The following is an 18680-nucleotide window of genomic DNA, read 5'->3' as shown; positions in this document are numbered from 1 at the left end:
TCACAAATCCCATTCAAGGACTACGCAAATGGCTAGTGTTATTTTTGAGATTAAATGCCAGCTGTCACAATATAATGTTCTAAAATCCACAGTAAAAGAAAGCTTCTGTCTTAAATATTCAATTACTCTTCTTTATTCCAGACCAGACATCTGTCACCGTGTGACTCTGACAATTCAGATTCTCCTTGATAACATGTCAGGATAGTGAGGGGGTAGGTGTGGAGTGGCGTATGCAAGCAGTAAAAGAACTTACACTTTCCAGTAAATATTCCTGGCTCCTTGGGTATACATTCAGAGGAAGAGTCTGGCAGAATTACTTGCTTTTGAACCTAAAAAGTAAACCAACAGGTGCAATAAACATGCATTTAAATATACACTTTTAAGACAGTTCATAACATATTTGTTTGTTTTATGTACAGTTTTTTGTGTTTCAGTCTCCCTTTGCCTCACCACTCAGGCTGTTCTGCAAACAATGGAAAACATGCCCCTAAACATGAAAGACCACATGCATCCTTACTAAGTCAAGACAATATATTTGTTGATGTTAGCGCATTTTTGAGATTTCCTAGCATGGGATGACTTTTCTTGGAAAGGTTGAAATTGATAAGTCACTCTTAGTTTCATGCAGACTGCCATTAGCAAATGATGACATACTGCATTTGCAACATGTAGCATATATGTCACAGAGATAAAATGTTTGGATGCAATGTAAGACCTCAAAGTGCCATCACTTTTTTTTTTCCCTAGAATCAGAGGACAGAAGAAACGAGCAACCTTATCAAAAAGCAGGTGTTTGTTCCTTGACAATACTAATTAATAGTTAACAACACAAATTATCGAGGCTGCCAAGGAATATGCTTTTTCCTCATGGATTAAAAATTTATGATCTTTATTCTATTGATCACCTACCTTGAAATGAAGATATTTTTCATAAGTACAATCATGGCTGACAGCAAGGGATGAAAAAATAAATCTTTTTCACCCCCAGCAATCAACCCATATCTATTTATTTTATTTTTAAACAGAAGCTGGATTCAAATTAATGGCTCAATGATCTAGTAACATTATTTTAATTGGTCAATAGGTAAGGCAACAAGGTGCATTTCCACAGAGCATTTCACAAAAACACCTCCTCAAAATCTCTGAGTAAGCTAAGCTGCCATGGGGGAAACCCTAACTAATTAAACACCTGGTTTGCAAACAGGAATTAACTGTTGGTTTTGACAATCCAGGAAAGTGAAAATCCAGGAAAAACAAACAAAAAAACCCACAAATGACAAAATTTGCTGATCCTACTGAGGCAATTATGATAGTAAAGACAAAGGACAACTGCAAAGGTTTGTAGATAGACTTTCTTTCACCGAGTGAGGGTGATAAAATAACATTAACTTAATTGTAGATAAATGTAAAAATGCTATGCAGAAGAGAAACAATCCTGACTTTACATACGCAATACTGGGCTACAAAGTAATAGGAGATCTGAATGAAATCTTGTAATTGTTGTAAGTAGTTCTACAAAAACATCATCTCAAAACTCATTAGTAGGCAAAAAGCTAAATAGGAAACTAGGAGTCTAGACTCATTCTCCATAGTTTCATTCATCATTAGAAGTAGATTTCCTGTCATTCAGAATACACCAAAAGGGCTTACATTATGGCTAAAAAGTAAAATAATAAAAAAAAATCAACACTTGTCTCCTGCTATTATAGTCAATTTCCATAGTACAACCACTGACATCCCTGATCATCTACATCATCTACATGTGTTCTCAGACAGCAACATACTTCATGTAACAGCTAATGTCCTTGTGGTAATTATGTAGGTGAAACTGAATCAGAACTGCACACTATAATACATTCACACAGAATCTACAGAGGATGAAAAAAACCTCTGCTGTTGGAGGGTATTTTCTCACAAAACAGTGACTCCATCTTTGATGTCTCATGCCTTTTCCACAGAACAACTTTCAAAGACCATCCTGGGAATCAAAATTTGGAACTCTGCTGAATATTAAAACTCCACAGACTCAATAAAGCTACTGCCTTTATAGAATGCAGAATAGTGCCTTTAAATATTTTAAAAGACACCTTTTACCACCTCTTTTCTCCTCCTTCCCCATTTCTTGGCCACTCAGATCCCTCCATTCCACTGGTGCCTGCTATCTTTTTTTTCAGCCTTAGTCTAATGTTCTATTTCAACACTGCCTACGAACATTGTGATACCTCATGGCTAGAACAAAATATTATCCCACATAAGAGTTGCTGGAAAATAAATAAAAAGCAGTAAGTATTACCATGCACCTACACCTGACCATGCTCTACAGCATCTTCCATGTGAGAAAAAACTAAAGTATGACATCATTCTGGAAAGTAAGACATTTAGAATAGCCGGTGGACAAATCAACGCAATAAAAATCCATGAAGGGACACTAAACACAAAAGTCAATAAAAGCTCTTGTGACACAAACTCCTAAGGGTTGGATGAGTGCTCCAGAAAAACAATCACTGCATTTTTGCTCTGTTCTTACATTCTGCCTTGATATCCACTACTGGTGACTGTCAGAGTTGGCTCAAGTGCACTAGTCACAGGTCTGACCTGCTACAAAAGTTGACATGTTAACTGAAATCATGGAGAAAGAGATGGAAGACAAATGACCATAGATAATATTTGACGAGAATGTAAGATGCTTCCATTAAGACCTTTTAAAAATTCTGTAATCAGCACAGTAAAACACTATCTCAGTCACAGCAAGAAAGGGTCAACAGGCAGAGACTGTTCAAACCCAATATTGGTCTGAATGACAACTCTATGCTGGGGAAGACAAATCATATAGTAGATTCGTATCATTCTGACAGCATAAGCATCCAGCTTGAAAATCTTCATGGTACTAGCAAATTCTGAATGACAGGGAGATCAATGGTTCAGTCGCAAAAGCTTTTGTTATTCTATTGCTGATACAGCATGTTTCGGGGTTAGAAAAGAAATAAGAAAAACATCACAGATGAACAGCAAAATAAAAAGCAGAGGCTCTGAGTAATCACCACGCAGTCCAGGCCTCCTAAGCTTTTGCAATGGAAGAGGTCCTGAGTGAATGCTAACAATGAACAAGTGGATCAATAAAAGTCAGGTGAATTTCAATTTGTGTTCAAGAAATCCTACACTGCATAAGGTATCACAACAGTTTAAGATACTGAAAGCAAAGATGGAACCAGAATTACCAGTGGCAGTGTTAAGGCCTATTTGTTAAGTTAAGTTATGTTAAGTTATGCCTCCGGTGGCACTGGAGGATTCAAAGGGTTAGAGTTGCTGCCAGTGTCATAACATTTTATGTCCTATAAGCCCCCAGGAGAAGACGTCAAGGTAGAACAGGCAGGTCTCAACACAGCACAAGGCTCATTAAGAACCATATATTGCTGGGGGCACTTCAGTTGAACCAGCTGGAATTTTGTTTGATTCAGTTTTGGATCTCCTTTTAAATATACAAGAGTTTCCCCTAGCCAACGATGTCCTCATTGGAGAAATAGCAGGTGCTCATGAATATTCTAAGAAGGTGTAAGATCTGATGGAAAGCGGGTCAGAGACTGAATAATACTATCTTAAGCAGAAAATCTTTCAGGATCTTTGCTCAGACACTGGACTGTTGGGCTGGACTGATATGAGGCAAGACTGCAGTGCCTGAAAACACAGTTCTCCTCTAATTAGTAAAATACCTACTGTATGGAATAGTAGGGGAAATTTCTATGCTGCAAAATGGACATAGACCCATGAAGATGCTAGTCAGAATAGAAAAGAGTTAAAAATAAAGTGAGAGAGAGGAAAGGTAAAAAATGCTATTATGGCAGATCCTTCCCACCTCAGTTATTTTATTTGTAGAGGAAGAAATAAAGAAGAGTACACTCTGTATGGAAAACATGGAAAAATCTTTGGTTTGGAGTGACACGGAACAGAGTAAATCATTACAAGACTAAGCATATGGTCAAAGTCATTGTCAATGGCATAAACCTTCGGGAGTAACTAAATCAAAAAGAAACGCCTCTAATCTCTGCCCAAATAAGTAAAGTAATACAAAATAAGAAAAGGAATACACACACACACACAATCTAGTATAGCCTTCCTTGTAGTCTTCCTAACCAGAGAAAGCAAAAATTGGAGGATCTCCCGTGCTTGAAAAAAAATGAAATTATTATTATTGTTACTGAGCTGGTGGAAAAAAAAAAAAAACACAACAACACTTCAAAACAGGCAGATAGCTGTATTTAGTTTTTCTGTGGAGATTTATGCCGTAAGGGAAATCAGTGCCTCCTACTTCCATGTCATGTTTCAGAAAGACGTGCCTATAGAATTCTGAATGAAGAGGCCCCTACCTGTTGATTCTCTGTTCTTAATCCCGCTTGTGTGAAAGGTCTTTCATCTCCATCCCCATCAGCAGTTGCTGGCCTCTTTAGCTCTTCTTCATATCTCAGGGAGCTGTCATTTTCTGTTTCTCCATCATACATCTCATCATAGCAGAATACAGCTTCAAGAATATCATCATCAGTAGTGAACAATATAGTATCCCCAAAGTGCTCCGGAGCTGAAGGCAATATATAGAATTAAATACAGAAACCATACAAAAGAATATACAGAGTGATAAAAACTGTCTTCGGTCTTTCTTTTACATTTAAGTTTGCAGTAGTGTTTAAAGATAATATACTGGGAATAGGTACTGACTACTGATATAATAACTATATTCAATTTCTGGGCAACACAATACTGGACAGCAGCCCTGCAGAGAGGGTTCTGGGGGTTTTGGTTGATAGCAGGCTGAATACGAGCCAGCAGTGTGCCCTGGCAGCCAGGAGGGTCAACAGTATCCTGGGGTGCATCAAACACAGCACTGCTAGTCAGTCTAGGGAAGTGATTGTCCTGGTCTACTCTGCGCTGGTGCAGCCTCACCTCGAGTACTGTGTGCAGTTCTGGGCACCACAGTACAAAAAGGATGTGAAACTGTTGGAGAGTGTCCAGAGGAGGACTACAAAGATAGTGAAGGGCCCAGAGAGGAAGATATAAGAGGAGCGGCTGAGGTCACTTGGCCTGTTCAGCCTGGAAAAGAGGAGGCTGAGGGGAAACCTCATCACAGTCTACAGCTTCTTCACAAGGGGGAGTGGAGGGACAGGCACCGATCTATTCTCTTTAGTCACCAGTGATAGGACCCGAGGGAACGGAGTCAAGCTGCAACAGGGGAGGTTCGGGCTGGATATCAGGAAGAGGCTCTTCACAGGGACTCCTCAGGGATGTAGTCACTGCACCAAGCCTGTCAGAGTTTAAGAAGCGTTTGGACTGTGCTCTCTGTCATATGGTCTGATTTTTTGGGTAGACCTGTGTGGTGCCAGGAGTTGGACTCGACCATCCTTATGGGTCCCTTCCAACTTGGGATATTCTATGATTCTGTAATTTCTACCTTACACTGCATAGCAGACGAACCTAGAAAACCCAGTCAAATTTCAAGTAGTTATAAAAAGAAAATGAAAAAAAAACCTTCTCCAAAAAACTTTTCCAAACTGTGAAGACTACCTGTGAAGACTAAAAACCAGCAACCTGTAAATATTGAAGACTATCTGTTACTGAAAATAAGGTCTAGTTGTTAAGACTTTGCTAAGAATAAAAATTAGCTCTATATGTTACTTAAATTCACAGTATCATTGAAGAACACATTAGTTTTGCATTATATTTTTAAATTAAAAGGACTAAATATTAACAAAGTGCCAATTTGCCTTGAAGTGGAAAGTGATAAAAAACAAGACATATGTATTTGTTTATATTATATTACTGTTTCCACACAGAAAGTAAGAAATGATAGCATACCTCCAGACAAGGTTCCTGAAGCTTTTGCAATTTCTCCTTTAAAGATGCATTGTTCATTTAACATCATTATAATGTCTTTCACACCTCTGAAAGAGTGTATGCGAGATTTATTATAATTCCAAATCCTAATCATAGCTACTTGACAGGGATTCACAAAGTCAATAAAGATGAAGTGAGGTTTTCCAGGAGTAAATGGTGCTAGCCAAAGATGCATATCATCCTGCGTCAGATTTACTCCATCAATTAGATTGGTTATTACTCTGGGATCTTTGCCATAAGCTGGTAATATATTTATATCAGGTGGTTCAGCTGTTATTTTTGCAATCTGAACAGGCTCTCCTTTAGAACTGAAAACTTCAATTCCATTAAGACCAACATAATGTCTGTCTCCCCATGTTGTTCGAATGTCTATTACTAAGTGCTGCCCATAAGGTAAAACAGGGATTTTAAAATCACTTCCATCATGTGCCTCCACTGAATTTTCTTCTTCTTGCCTTTTTGGTAGTGTTTGTACTCCCTCTTTTTTCATAAGATGATATTCTCCAGTCCGGTTGATCTTCTGCTGATGGAGAAATTCATCAAAGATATCCCCTTGAAAATCCATGTTAGAGATTCGGCCACGATGGGAAAAATTAAACTTTACCAAGGAGTTCCAGGACTCCTGCAGGGTATGTTCTTGTTCATTGTGCCACTTTGCTCTAGAGGTGGCTATGTCCTTGATAGAAAAGTCTTCATCTGAAAATAACATTACATATGAATTTAATGTATTGACAAGACTAGAAGCAAATGACTACAGCACACTTTCTAGAATTATGCTGGTTATATTCACATTCCCCAACTGAAATTCTGGTATATTAGCACTTTTACATTGCTTCCCTGTTTAAAAGGCTATGTCACAATTTCCCTTTCCACTTAGACATAATGAAAACAATTGAAGAGCAGAGCACATGCCAACATACCAAAATGCAAGTTTTAGACTTAAATTCTTGACTCAACACACAAAATTTGCATAATGATGAATTTCTTTAATTTAAGATCTTGGTCAAAACCCTTTGGAAAAAAAACCATGCAGGAAGTACACAGTGTTAACTATACCCTACCTGCCATTACTACACTCCACATTTCATATTAGATTTGGAAAACGCCAGTACAACACTTTGCTTTTATTCCCACTTCTAATTTTAGAGATTTTTTTGTATATGTCTCACACATAAAACAATGCAGATAGACAACATGATACAAGTCAACAGTTAAAATGTGCAGACTGACAGAAGGCAAAACTAATCAATAAGACAGAGGCTTTTAGACAGCTTCTCTTCATAGTATTTCTGCAAGCACAAAGTCCATTCAATCTTTGCTGGTGGCAGTGTCCAAGTGCCTAACTTTTACTTTTTGAGAGCTATTGAACCTCAGGCTGCAATGGACAGGCTGTACCTGCATTAAGCAGTGACCTACCAGTTGATTCAAGGACTTTACTCAGTGATACTTATTGGGTGGCCATCACAAGGTATCATCCTCTGCATTTCTGCAGAAGACCTTTCATACTGTTGGACAGAGTTGAACTGTTTAAGTTTCCAAAGCATTAGAGGGAAAAAAAAAAAAAAAAGTGCTTCCTATTTCAGCAAAACAGAGTGAAATAAGTTGGTGAGAAATTCCAGTGGAATGGGTAGGGCAGGCATAATAAAAACAGAAGCAGAATTATTTGTACCACTACTGGAAGATGACGTAGCTTCTCTACTGCAGATGCATACTTATCTGTGGATGGAAATCAAAATTCTACAAATATAGCATTTTAAGATAAATTCATGAAGCATCAATCCAGCATTTTTTGTGTAGTGGGTTAACCTCTGTTCTGTTATTACTGCCTGTAAATTTCAAATATGCTAAACTTTGAATTTAAAATATTAGAAACTTAAGCTGTAATTAGTGTGCACTTCCTAAATGGAAAGAACTGACTTCTTACTCAAGGATTTCTTAAGCTTTGTATCACAAGATAACAAATCCAAAAGCTAGCTCCTGCTGAAAACATACTGCCAAAACGATAAGTTATTGCATGTGAGTGCATCGAATAATGTGGACTAACCTGAAGAAATCACTTGACTGTTCATTTCCTCATCCTACCCTGTGTCTATCTTGTCTGCCTACATCTTTAAACTGGCTGCTGCCTTTCACCATCACTGGTGAAATGGTCAGGGCTGGGAGGCTAGACTATGCAACAAGTGTAACTGGCACAGCAAAAACAAAACATAATTGAAAGGATTTTACATGGTTTCCTTCTACCTCCTCTGAATGCATAGTTTTTCTGTAAATTGTAAATATAGTTCAGAGCAGGTGGATGGTTTCTTACACATTTATAACCCCTTGTATATTTATACAGCACCAAAGAAATGCTGTGCTCTTAGTGAAAATCTTCAACACAAGATTTAACAGTTTACCAGAAACTTACTTTTTTCCTCCACTTAGACAGAAAAGAAGTCTGTAACAACCTTGACATATGAAGCTAAAAATACTTTTGAGAAACCATCAGAATGATGGCTGGAAAGATACTAACCTAAAGCATGCTCTTTAGTGGGCCCTAAAGGGAGAAAAAAATTAAAACTGCTGCTTGGATTTGGCAAGGTAATTCTTTTAAATTTAGCATCAGATCTACATAACTACAGATCCTCCTCTTCCTTTCTGCTTTTGCCACCGTCTTCTATATTTTACCTTTAACTACAACTTCTGTTGCCACCATCCTCTTGCATAGGATCTGTCTTTCATGCAGGTTTCCTCAATTCCTAACTGCCCAAGTCACTGCATGGTATCAGCACCAGGGCCTCGATGTCCTTCTTGTAGTGAGGGGCCCAAAGCTGAACGCAGCACTTGAGGTACTGGTGTGGCCTCACCAGAGCAGAGCACAGGTGGACGATCACCTCCCTGCTCCTGCTGGCTACACTGTTCCTGATACAAGCCATTCCTGATGCTGTTGGCCTTCTTGGCCACCTAGGCACTCTGCTGGCTCATGTTCAGGTGCGCACTGACCAACACCCCCAGCTCCTTTTCTTCTGCACAGCTTTGCAGCCACTCTGCCCCAAGCCTGTAGCACTGCATGGGGTTGTTGTGGCTAAAGTGCAGGACCCAGCACTTAGCCAGGTTGAACCGTTCTTTCCCAGTAAAATGAGGATTTTTGACTCTGCCACCTGTCAGTCTTGATGGGTCAGGACGAATGAGACCTAAACCAGTACCCCTGGAAAAGGGAAGTCATGGCTGGGAATCGAGTATCCCTGCTAGCAAAGCTTGCACCTGAAGCAGAACGGGTGGCATAAGAACAACAGTAATCCGACAGATTGGCCTAGGTCATTTTCCAAATGGGCAAACAGAAATAATACCTGGACCTTACATATCAACAAAGAATAAGCAATGGAGTGAAGGATACAGGCTTCTCTGGATGAAAAGTCTTTGAGAGGTTATCCAAAGTAAATGCAGAACCCACCAGGACTGGCAAAAGGAACTGACAGGGTGCCATGTCTAAGGCGGGTGTAAATTAAACCATTAAACTGACAGTGCCCAAAGCAACTACAAATAATTAAACAGCAAAGAGGGAAAGAGTCTTCAGTCACATGCATTTAAACAACAGTGATGAGCAAAGAAGTAGATTCAGTGTACAAAGAGGATGAGGTGAATGTTGCTTTCTATGCAGATGAGACCCAAACACTCCTCTCCCTGGCCAGCCAGAGGCGGATAACGATGAAGCATTGCATGGGAATACAATGGGGGCAGCATGCAAGAGGAGCTATGTGGGAGCGAAGCAAGCTCTCCTTGTGGTCGTGCTGGGGAGCAGCTTAATTTCCAGCTCAACATGATTAAGAGCAGATGATAACAAAGATTTTCAAAAAAGCTGTCACTTCTATATTTTCTTCAAATAAATGGAGAAAAGCAAATGTAGTACCAAACAATTACAGGCCCATGGGCTAGATTTTAGTTCTGCACAATGTCCTTGAGTGGATACTAAAACAAATGGTTATCAAGAATAAATGCCAATTGCAATAAAATGCAAAATAATGTTTTCCCAAAAGACTACTTAAGACTAATTTTTAATTTTGGTTTTGGAATCACTGGGAAATAAGTAATGTTCCTAGCCTATCTATGGCAAATAATCTTTTACACCAGGGACAACTGAGATAAAAATAAGAACTTGAAAGCAGATGGGAAACTACTGAAACAGGGTTGTGTTCCATATACATAGGCATAAAAGCCTGGAGACCAACCTGTCTGCTCTTCTCCATCCCGCATGGGAAATACAAATAGGAAACAAATTTCAGAGTAGTATTTCAGAGAACATAAGTTATTTGCAAATCACTTCCTTGTTCAAATCATTGTCCCTGTGTATACTCGTGGGATGGGTGATCCCAAAGAGTACTTCCCAGATTCTTACAGTTTACCTGAATAAGATACTGCATATTTATTTAACCCTTGAAAATGCCAAAGCTTGAAATTTTCAAGATAGGCATGTACAGAAGAGTATTTGATATCAGTTGGCCTTCCCTGTTTTCAATTTTTTTTCCTTTTGTTTTCTTCCCCACCCTCACTTTTTTTTTTTTTTTAAATGGCAAGTACTCTAAGCAATACAGAGATTACAACTCCAAAGCACTTCTAGGAGAGTGCAATAGGAGTGATTTTCAATGGGAGGTTAACAGGTTTTTTAGCTACATTAAAGAGTGACAGCAGGAGAAGTAGAGCTCTGAAAAGAAAGCGGAGGATAACTCGAAAGCACAGGTCAATGGCTGAAGGCTTACAGGATCTGGTATTCCTTTTAGCATCTAAAATTTATTATTTTTATTGGAGCCTTGTGCAACTATCGTGGTACTTCTGTCATCAACTCTGCATGTAGCTAAAGAACACTTGCAGGTGTTACAGACACATTCCCAGCCTCCTGCATGCCTGAGAGGATTGTATGACGGATGCTATCCCAGAGCCCAGAAATAACAACACATTCAGCATTCATCTCCCCTGTGGGTTTAAGAGGAATGTCTTGAATCACCAAGCCTTGTGTCCTGCTTCTGCCAGCAATGCACACCATGCAATTCCTCTAGTAACTTCAGTAAAATACATTTTGGGACATTAGCTTGGAAAAAAAACATCTTTCCTCTTCTCTTCTCTGTTGTATTAATCTCATTTCTATTCCCAGCAGCTATAAATAGCAATCATATTTCCATGCTGCAATCACACGCTTCGTTTCCCAAATCATTCTAAATGCTCTCTTCTGTTCCACTTCATAATCAGCTTTCCTGAAAATGGATGATCAGAACCACGGTTTTCCAATTGAAGTCTCACAAGTGCCTGCGCTGAGATAGTAACGTTTCCCTAACTAACAGAAACGCCTCTGCTGATACATCCTCAGAGTGCATTGCTGTAATCATGCCTGCATCGCACTAGCATTTCATAGTCAGTCTGTGATCAACTACTCAGCCAAGATCCTCCTCTTCCTCAGTCATTTGCAATTGATTATTACTCAGCTTGCAACTTAAGTTTCTGTTATTAGTCCCAAATGACCTTGCAAGCAGTTTGTACTACTGAATTGCATTCTACTGCTGTCGCTCCAGTCCTCAAGTTCATCTTTCTGTTCTTCAATCCTCTTAACTTTTAATACCCCAAATTATACATTATATGCAAGTTTTGTCAGCATACTTTCATCGTTTGCTATGAACACTGAAGCAGTTACCAAAGATAAAACTGTATGCTTTAATAGCAACAGTAACTCAAGCCAAGTATGCATGTATGTGCTATTTCTAATTTCTGTTGTTCTCATTATTCTTCATTTAAAGACCAAAGATGAGCTGTGATGCTGCATATGGGCTTCTGCAGAGTCCCCTTTGTCACATACTTCTATTGGAAACAGCAGTTGTCCCAGCTCTGTAAAAAATTAAATCCTCCACTGTTAGGGAAAGATGTAAAACTGCTCCCTGTTGTTAATGCTCACTCAGTTACACTTTGAAAATGACTTCACCTTGCACAGCACAGAGAACAAAAATTGTAAAATATGGTTTTCTCTGGGACAACCATGTATTGGGAGTTATATTGTCAATTTTTCAGTTTTAAGCTCTGGGTAACAACCTGCTCTGAGCAAGGTTAGAAGACATCCTAACAAGAATCATGATAACCCTCATCTCTAAATTCTGGACATTCTTGTAACTGAAAAGAAAGCATTAAGGTGGGATTTGTTTACAATTTCAGTAATGTTGACAAGTTTTAAAACTCAAAGTCTCACAGGAGGGCTATTCATGTGCATACCATAAAATACAAACTATACGTAGCCAAGTTAATGGTGCTGTAAGATCCCTGGTTTGTTTCTCAGCATTGGTTTTCTATATATTTTATGCATGCATCAAAACAAAGGTTAAAAGAGAACACAATGCAGTAAGAAGCTTCGTACGCCTTATTGTGATTTGGTCAAATCTCTTGCTTTTAATATAGTGAAATCGCTTATTCCGTATTGTTACGAAACCTCTGTTAAATGATATATTTTATGTGCTTCCATTACAAGTAGGTTTTAACTTCTTAACTTAATGCAAAATCTGATTTAGAGGATTTATATAAGATAAAATATATTCCAGAATTAGATGAATAGCACTGCAACAAAGAAGAGAGATTTAGGCCTACCAAATATAGAGTGCATTATACGGCTTGTGGATTGGCCTGCATATAATATACTTACTCAGACTTCCACATGACACTTTTGTCACAGAGAGAAATCTGAGAATTTAGGAACATAAGCTTAGTTAAAACACTGAGATCAAGAACATAAATAAATAAATAGATCAGTTTTCCTTTTTTAATCCCCTTCTTTAAATACAAAACTGAGCAAAACTGCAAACAGGAAAATACAGCTCTTTCTTTTTAAAGTCGTTTAAAAAAAATCTACCTGTTTTCTGCTTACACAGTAAAAGAAAAAATTGAAAAGGCAGTTTTTAGATTTGAAAGTATAGACTAAGTGCTTATAATATTCCTTTTTTTCTGGGGGGGGGGGGGGGAGGAGAGGGAATTTTACAGTATGGATAAAGTGACAACCACATTATAAACTGCCTTTTGAGTAGAAAAAAAAAATGTTTTTCTTTGCAAAGCTTGATCTGGGGTTACAATCATACAAATTCTCTCTCAGAATTGCCTTTTTAGTCTTTAAATAGTATTAAACCAAAAAAAAATCCGTATCTGTGGGCACCTAATTCTATTGCTTCTGCAAGGATGCTTGGCCTAACATGCGCTCATTTAAGTAAGGATAAACAGGCACCTTGTTAGTCTATTTTAAGGCACTTACTGGGTTTATATCATTACCTGAGATATATCAACACTCATAAGGATTGCTAGGAAAGGCAATCTTCTAATGCAGCTTTAAAAAACACTGTGCTCAGACTCCATGGGCAAGACAATTTCAGGTAGGTCAGGCCTCACTGCCAAATCAAACAGGTAACAGCTGCCCCCCAGTAAGGCTCAAGGTGATCTTATCAATATGTATAAATACCTGATGGGAGTGAATAAAGACAAAAGAGCCAGACTCTTTTCAGTCGTGACCAGTGAAAGAATAGCAGGCAATGAGCACAAGTTGAAATCTATGAAACTCAATCTGAGCACAAGAAAATGCTTTTGCAGTGAGGATGGTTCAATACTAAACCACCCAGCCAGGCACAGTTCTGGACAAGCTGGTTTAGCTGACTCAGCTTGAGCAGGGAGGCTGACTATGTAATGCCAAGGGATCCCTTCCAACCAGTGATTCTGTGCTTCTGTGAAATGAAGAAAATATCAGCCCTTGCACTGAAGTTATTATTGTGAGATCTTACCTTTGGGTGCCAAATCATCTTCTTTAATGTTTACAGTGTTTAATCCCTGCTTTCTTACACTTCTCCTTCCGCTTGTAGGGTACTCTAAGCTGCTGCAATGTTTGTTAGAAAACTCCTCTGAAATGTCTAAGCCAACACCATCATCCTTTCTGGCTAGCACTTCCACTCTTTCATCTCCATTTGTATTTCTGCTTCTGGATCTTCCCAGCCCATTTCTCTGACATTTGACATCTTCATTAGTCCTATCTGAAAAGTTTGTCATGATTACATCTGACTTTGTTTGAAATCTTGTGCCTAAATCATGTTCTGTAGCAAGCCAGGAAGGCTTCTGCTTACTGGAAACATCTTGATTATTCTCTGCTACTTCGGAAGATGGCCGTAACCAAGAAGGAAGTCCACCTGTAGAATCAGACAATTTTCTTCCTGTTAGCTTTTCCATTTGCTCACTCAAAGAAAGTTCATCATCAGATTGAATGTGCTCAATAACTTCTCGTGCTGGTGCATTTTCTTTGGTATCTTTTATGCAAATGTGAGATGGGAACACATTTAGATCATTCTCTAACTCAGTCAAATTTTCCTTAGTAAAGCTAATTGAGTTCACCTTATCCTCAATGTGATTTTCTTCTGGTGGAGATTTCCTGTTTATTGAAGTACAGTTTGACTGTAAACACGCGAATTGCAGGTCAAGTTTCTTGTCTGTGGCTGCAGCTGCATTTATTTCTTTCCTTTCACTTGAAGGATAGGTAGCGATATCTTGCTTGCAATCTGTAAGGTCAATTGTAGTGCTATGGTCAGTGATGAGATCTCCAGAGGCTCTCTCTAATTCACCATCAAATACAAGGTTCTCATCAACGTATAATTTCACCTTCTTTGCTCCAACATCAAGGTCCTGGAAAAATAAAAGCATGGAGATTTCCATCAAGGTGTTCAAACATTAGGTACCACTCTTCTGGAACTCTGACAACAGATGAAAACAATGAAAACCCCGTATCAGCAACATGCTTTTAAGTACTTTTTAAATGAAAACATCAAATAAGTGAAAACTACAGTGGAATATTTAAGATTTTATTTAAAAGGACCAACAGATCTTCTAGACATTACTATGAACCTTTTTGGCTGAAACCTAGGAAATAAATGCTTATATATTTAGAAAACCTTGAGCTAAGACACCTAGATTAAGTATATTTATATTTGATCAGGATGTAAATTCCAGAGGCAGATTTGGCTTCAGCACCTTTAAGATTCATGGCTTACTTGACACGTATGCTACACAGCAAACAGCCTGTCGCATTAAGGGGTGTAACTGATTAACTGTTAGGGGCCTGGTTGGATTCAGGATCCTGAACTATCACAGTCACAGATACACCAATAATGTAACATGCCCTTGCTCTAGTCTCGTTCAACGAGAACTATCACAACTAGAAACAACGCAATTAAGTGCAATTTATTACAGCAACAGGTACACAGGTTCTTTGTATTGCCAGCAATAATTTACAGCATAGGCAGCTCTGGAAGCAGCTCTGCAGAGAAGCACCTGTGGGATCAACAGCAAGTCAGGCACAGTCAGCAGTGTGCCTCTGTGACCACGAAGGCCAACTGCACTCTGCACTGCCAGCTCTGCAGGAAGTGGTAACTCCTAACTCATGATACTCCATCTGAAAAACAGAATATTGTCATCCCCTTTCATTCTATCCCTCTCCAAGAGAAGTGCTGGCAAACTGGGGAGAGCTGAGCAAAGGCTCACTACCACGGCTGGGACTTGACCACAGGGCTTCAAACAGAGGCTGAGGGAGTGAGTTTGGCCAGTACAGAGGAAAGAAGGTAGAATGGGGATCAAATCATAGCTTCTCCTGCCCACAAGGCTGCTTGTCTCAGAGGATGACCAGAGAAAGACATGAGGCCAGAGATGCAGACTGTATCGAGAAGGGTTTCAGTCTTAAATATAAGAAAACAGATTCTTCTCGAAAGAGTGATTTATCTTTGCACATTACACAGAGAGGTGGTATAACCTCTATCTTGGAGACTTTCAAAACTCAGCTTGACAAAGCCTAGAGCAACCAGATTTGGCTTCATAGTCAGCCCTGCTCTGAGCAGGATACAGGGCTTACAGACCCACTCTCATTCAGCCTAAATCTTTTTGTAAATCCGTATTGAAGCATGGAAAGGTGACAGGAGGTTCCCCTAGGCCCTACAGCCATTCAGCACCAGAACTGCGATAGGCATGCTAGCACAGCACATCACTGTCTGTTGAAAGATGGACATTTCCCCATGAATCCAAAAGACTGATCCTGTTCAGTTTGCAATCCGTTTTAAAAACAGGACTGATGCTGGTTTTGACATACAAAGTTTTACATAATTTGCCTATTGGATTTCAAAATATAAACTCTCTTAATATAATAAGATAAAATTCAACATGCACACAGGAAGAACAGCTCCCTGATAAAAACTAATTCAACAAGCTAGGAGCCTTCCACACAGAGGAAAAGATAATGAAAAACGAAAAAAAATCAGCACAGCTATTTTGAATTAAGATTTATAGACCCTTGTCCCATCTGACAGATGACTACAGAGCTTCAAATTATATTGGTGGAGTCCAGGCTAAATAAACTAAAATTAATTACACATTTAGTAGCTGAGTTGGCAACTCCTTGTCAAGTGATACTGTGGATGCTATAAGTTTGCAAAGGATCAAGGAAGACCAACTGAATTAATGGCAGAGAAATCCATTGCAGGTTACTGAAGACAACAATAACAAAAAAAAACAAAAAACAAAAAACAAACAAAAAAACATTTGCCCTAGTAAGTCTCTTGAAAATTGCTTCTAAGCTGAGACAGTATCAGGAAGAATTATCATGTACTTTTGCCTTTAATCTTACTCAAGTTATGCTTACTATATTTTCTTGCCTACTGCTGAAGACAGGCTACTGGCTAGATGGACCTTTGATCTGATGCAATACAGCAGGATTTACAGTTTGTAATATACTTTACTTTTGTGATAGAGACATAGCAGGATTGCAGACTGAACTCTTCAGATCAAATACAGAATTGACAATCTGTATAGTGGTTGTAATTTGGAATACTATCTTTTTAATTATTATGATTTTTCTAGTCTCAGTTGCTAACACAGCATGTTTATTATGGTGTTTCTATGTTTTCACATTCACCCACATACAAGCTGTCTGTCTACCCCTACTAACTTCTAAGTCACTGATATAACCAACATCCAACAGATTTGAGAGAACAGATGTTCTCAAACAGGACAGAACCCCGCAGTTTGCGAGAGGTAACTGTCTAAAGGAGACAGGAAAAAAAATGAGAACCTATACTGAAAAGAAGGTGAGAATAACACAGTTTCAGGAATTTGGGACAACGGTGGCTGATCAACTATTTTGTCAGCAAATTTTTCTCAATCTGTCACAAAACAGACTGTTTGCTTGTTTCATCAAACAAAGATACAGGGCAGAGCATCTTGTGAGTCAACTTGCAGTCAACCAAGGAGAGTTTGTGCAGAGGCAACTGGAGTTAGGATATTGTAATACGCACCTACAGAGAGAAAAATAGAAGATGCAGGCAAACAAGAAATCTACAGTGGGGGAAGAGGAGGGGGAAGCGAGATGTGGCAGGAAGGAATTCAAAACATTCCTGATTTAAAAAAAAAAGCAGAGAGAGAGCCTTCGTTAACTTCTCAGAGAATAGCTGTAAACCCAGTTTAACTAGTCATAAAGTCATGGCTGCCTGCATTACTCTTAAAGTATCATAAAGCACTGGATGTCTGTAATGATGCATTTGGTCATAAAATTATTTCTTTTTTTCCCCTTGAGCCATAGGGAACAACGCTAGATTAATCTAATTGGGGATCAAATCATTGTAATTATATGTATAAAAAACTAACTACATGGCTTTGCCTGAAATTATCATTGGAAAGACTATCAGGATGCTCCAGTAACGTTATTTTCCAAGTGTTTGCATGTCTGGACAAGTAATTTCCCCTTTAAATGCTACAGATATTGGATATACACAGTTGAATTTGGGATAACTCCAACATTTCTACAGAATATGTTAGCTTTTATTACAGTTTTGAATATTCAAACATTAGTCCTGTGTTTTTACTTGAGAACAGATATAACCTGCATGGAACCACAGAAATATACATGTGTATTTTGGAAAGAATTTGTCAAATTCAGCTTTTAAATTAAAATTATTTAATTAATTAATTTTTAAATTAAAATCAGCAACAGCTTGTACAGAACAGAACGTATTGAAATGAGTCCCCCTCATTTTGTGAAAACAGTTTTATGGTTCCTCAGTATTCTTTCTTGGCTTTCAACTTCAGCCCCAACAGAGCACCTGCTGGCATAGTGCTTTCCAATAAAGCAACAAAGACTATATTTCTGGACATTTCAACGGTATCTGTCAGGAAGGACAAAGCTTTGAACTGGAGACACTTTTCTGAGAATTATAGCTGTACAGAAAACAACATTGCCTCTGCCTGACTTCTCAAATAAAAGTGAAAAAGGAGGAGCAATAAGTCAAAAACAAGAAGGAAAAAGTATTTCTATTAACCTAACTCTGTGGGAACAAAACTCCAGATTAGCCAGGAACTGCAAAACCGCAACTGTACAGACAATGCACCCCAGTCCAGCGAATTGGGTGAAAAAAAATCTCCAACTCAAGAGAATGGACATTAAATACACACAAGGATGAATAATCACTTGAAAGATTATCCAGTTGGAAAGCATCTAAAACATCCATGCATTTAAGTATTAATTCCATTCACAGATTTGTGAAGCCATACCAGTCACTATATAGAATCCTATGAAAAGGGCTTTAAAAGTATCAAGTAACAATTCAAATTCAAGGCCAGAGAAAGTATTTACGTGTTTGACAAACTTGAGAAAAAAATGGGCATCCTTACTCTTGATCTGTTTTTACAGATTCAACATGACCACGTTTTTCACAGACCTCATCTGAAGTAAATAAAGAAGGCAAAGTGAAGCATTCTCTGAGACTTTCTTTGTAATG

The 18680-nt window shown here is 38.5% G+C and overlaps 1 protein-coding gene across 5 annotated transcripts in view; it reads right to left on the bottom strand.

The window, feature by feature from the left end:
• KATNIP (katanin interacting protein) overlaps positions 1 to 18680 on the bottom strand; it is a 72658-nt gene that overhangs the window by 24863 nt on the left and 29115 nt on the right. For all 5 annotated transcript variants that reach the window (XM_082772831.1, XM_082772830.1, XM_082772832.1 and 2 more), the window contains 4 exons: positions 13659 to 14547; positions 5845 to 6579; positions 4365 to 4573; positions 254 to 329 (listed from right to left, as the gene is read on the bottom strand). In XM_082772831.1, the coding sequence (XP_082628957.1) occupies positions 254 to 329; positions 4365 to 4573; positions 5845 to 6579; positions 13659 to 14547 (1909 nt within the window). The remainder of the gene's footprint in view (positions 1 to 253; positions 330 to 4364; positions 4574 to 5844; positions 6580 to 13658; positions 14548 to 18680) is intronic.

The sequence above is a fragment of the Aythya marila genome (genome assembly GCF_965140915.1).
Source record: "Aythya marila genome assembly, chromosome: 15".
Taxonomy (NCBI): domain Eukaryota; kingdom Metazoa; phylum Chordata; class Aves; order Anseriformes; family Anatidae; genus Aythya; species Aythya marila.
The sequence above is the reverse complement of the archived record's forward strand: the minus strand, read 5'-3'. Positions and strand labels throughout refer to the sequence as shown.